Here is a 2,602-nt window from a genome sequence, read left to right on the forward strand (position 1 = left end):
TCTTTCAGCGTGTGGAAGGCTTTGTCTGGGCTCCGTGCATTTGCAGTTCGGTGTGTGTGCTACACTGCGTTGGCATTTACACAAATGGCACTCCCGCCTCCAGCTGATGCTTCAAAAAAAAAGAAATCACTGAGGCTCAGACTGCCCGAATCAATCTCAGGGATCAAACATGCTGTAGAATTGAATGAACAACATTAGAACAAGCTGGGCTAACCTTTTCATTTGTCTTTGCGAGTTTCACTGATGAAAACCAAAATCGATCATTTTTTAAGGCTTTTTTTTTTTTTTTAATGATTTCAATCATTTTTTAACTGATGACCGAAATACAGGCTAAAATATTAATAGCATTTCAAATTTATTTTTTTCAATTATGTTACAACCCAGAACTTGTTACTCAGAACTCTCTGTGCTTCCCTGTGCTTTACCAGACCTCTCTGTGCTTTACAATGCTTCCCTATGCTTTACCAGACCTCTCTGTGCTTTTACAATGCTTCCCTGTGCTTTACCAGACCTCTCTGTGCTTTACAATGCTTCCCTATGCTTTACCAGACCTCTCTGTGCTTTACAATGCTTCCCTATGCTTTACCAGACCTCTCTGTGCTTTACAATGCTTCCCTATGCTTTACCAGACCTCTCTGTGCTTTACAATGCTTCCCTATGCTTTACCAGACCTCTCTGTGCTTTACAATGCTTCCCTATGCTTCCTACAATGCTTCCCTACCAGACCTCTCTGTGCTTTACAATGCTTCCCTATGCTTTACCAGACCTCTCTGTGCTTTACAATGCTTCCCTATGCTTTACCAGACCTCTCTGTGCTTTACAATGCTTCCCTATGCTTTACCAGACCTCTCTGTGCTTTACAATGCTTCCCTATGCTTTACCAGACCTCTCTGTGCTTTACAATGCTTCCCTGTGCTTTACCAGACCTCTCTGTGCTTTACAATGCTTCCCTATGCTTTACCAGACCTCTCTGTGCTTTATAATGCTTCCCTATGCTTTACCAGACCTCTCTGTGCTTTACAATGCTTCCCTATGCTTTACCAGACCTCTCTGTGCTTTACAATGCTTCCCTATGCTTTACCAGACCTCTCTGTGCTTTACAATGCTTCCCTATGCTTTACCAGACCTCTCTGTGCTTTACAATGCTTCCCTATGCTTTACCAGACCTCTCTGTGCTTTACAATGCTTCCCTATGCTTTACCAGACCTCTCTGTGCTTTACAATGCTTCCCTATGCTTTACCAGACCTCTCTGTGCTTTACAATGCTTCCCTATGCTTTACCAGACCTCTCTGTGCTTTACAATGCTTCCCTATGCTTTACCTTCTCTGTGCTTTACAATGCTTCCCTGTGCTTTACCAGACCTCTCTGTGCTTTACAAATGCTTTGACCTCTCTGTCTTTACAATGCTTCCCTATGCTTTACCAGACCTCTCTGTGCTTTACAATGCTTCCCTATGCTTTACCAGACCTCTCTGTGCTTTACAATGCTTCCCTGTGCTTTACCAGACCTCTCTGTGCTTTACAATGCTTCCCTATGCTTTACCAGACCTCTCTGTGCTTTACAATGCTTCCCTGTGCTTTACCAGACCTCTCTGTGCTTTACAATGCTTCCCTATGCTTTACCAGACCTCTCTGTGCTTTATTCCCTATGCTCCCCAGCTCTGTGTTTAATTGGAAGCTTTCAGCTCGAAGGACGTTGCCATGCAGGTTCAGAAGAAGATTCTGAGCCGCATGGCCGGCAAGTCGATGGTCCACATGTTCGTGGACGACACGAGCAGCGAGATCCTGGATGAGCTGTACCGCGTGTCCAAGGAGTACACGGGCAACCGGGGAGAGGCTCACAAGATCATGAAGGACCTGGTGAAGGTGGCGGTCAAGATCGGAGTCCTCTACAGACACAACAAGTTCAGTGCGGAGGAGCTGCAGCTGGCGGACGAGTTCAAGAGGAAGCTGCATTTCGGAGCAATGACAGCGATCAGCTTCTACGAGGTAACGCCTGCTTCAGAAGGAGCCAGCAAGCCCAGATCACGAGCGCTTTGAGACTGTGCCACCTCTTAGATCAGCGTTTCCCAACCCCGGTCCCGGGGACCCCCCGCGGCTGCAGGTTTTCATTCAAACTCTTAAACAGCTACAGATTCCAAGTCAGCTGTAACATTTTATAACTTGAACTCTGCAACTGTTTAAGAGCTGAGGACAATTAGAAAAAGCTTTTAAAAATATATATATTAAAAAAAGGGGTCTTGATCTGAAGTAGCTGGACACTAGATGGCGCTGGGTGTTTGATAAATAAATGCTGCTGTTTTTGTTTTTGTTTTTTCCAGGTGGAATTCACCTTCGACAAGGCTGTGATGTCAGAGATACTCACCGACTGTCGGGACATGCTTTTAAAACTGGTGGACAAACACCTCACCCCCAAATCCCACGGGAGAATCAACCACGTTTTCAACCACTTCTCCGACAAAGAGCTCCTGACCCAGCTCTACAACTCCAAGGGCCCGTTCTGGGGGCACCTTCAAAAGATCTGCACGGCTATGAACAAACTGGTGGAGGAGGGCAAGCTATAGGGCGCCCCCTTGTGGAGACAGGGTGGAACTGCTACTGA

General features: G+C 46.1%; 1 protein-coding gene across 1 annotated transcript; it reads left to right on the top strand.

Moving 5' to 3' along the window:
* Window positions 1-1,671: 1,671 nt before the first annotated feature.
* Window positions 1,672-2,602, top strand: tnfaip8l2b (tumor necrosis factor, alpha-induced protein 8-like 2b; the record flags this gene model as incomplete). Its single annotated transcript, XM_041243037.1, has 2 exons — window positions 1,672-1,989; window positions 2,322-2,602. Coding segments are annotated over 2 exons (561 nt in total), but the record flags the coding sequence as incomplete, so codon positions are not given.

Source organism: Polyodon spathula, unplaced genomic scaffold (assembly GCF_017654505.1).
Source record: "Polyodon spathula isolate WHYD16114869_AA unplaced genomic scaffold, ASM1765450v1 scaffolds_1560, whole genome shotgun sequence".
Lineage (NCBI taxonomy): Eukaryota > Metazoa > Chordata > Actinopteri > Acipenseriformes > Polyodontidae > Polyodon > Polyodon spathula.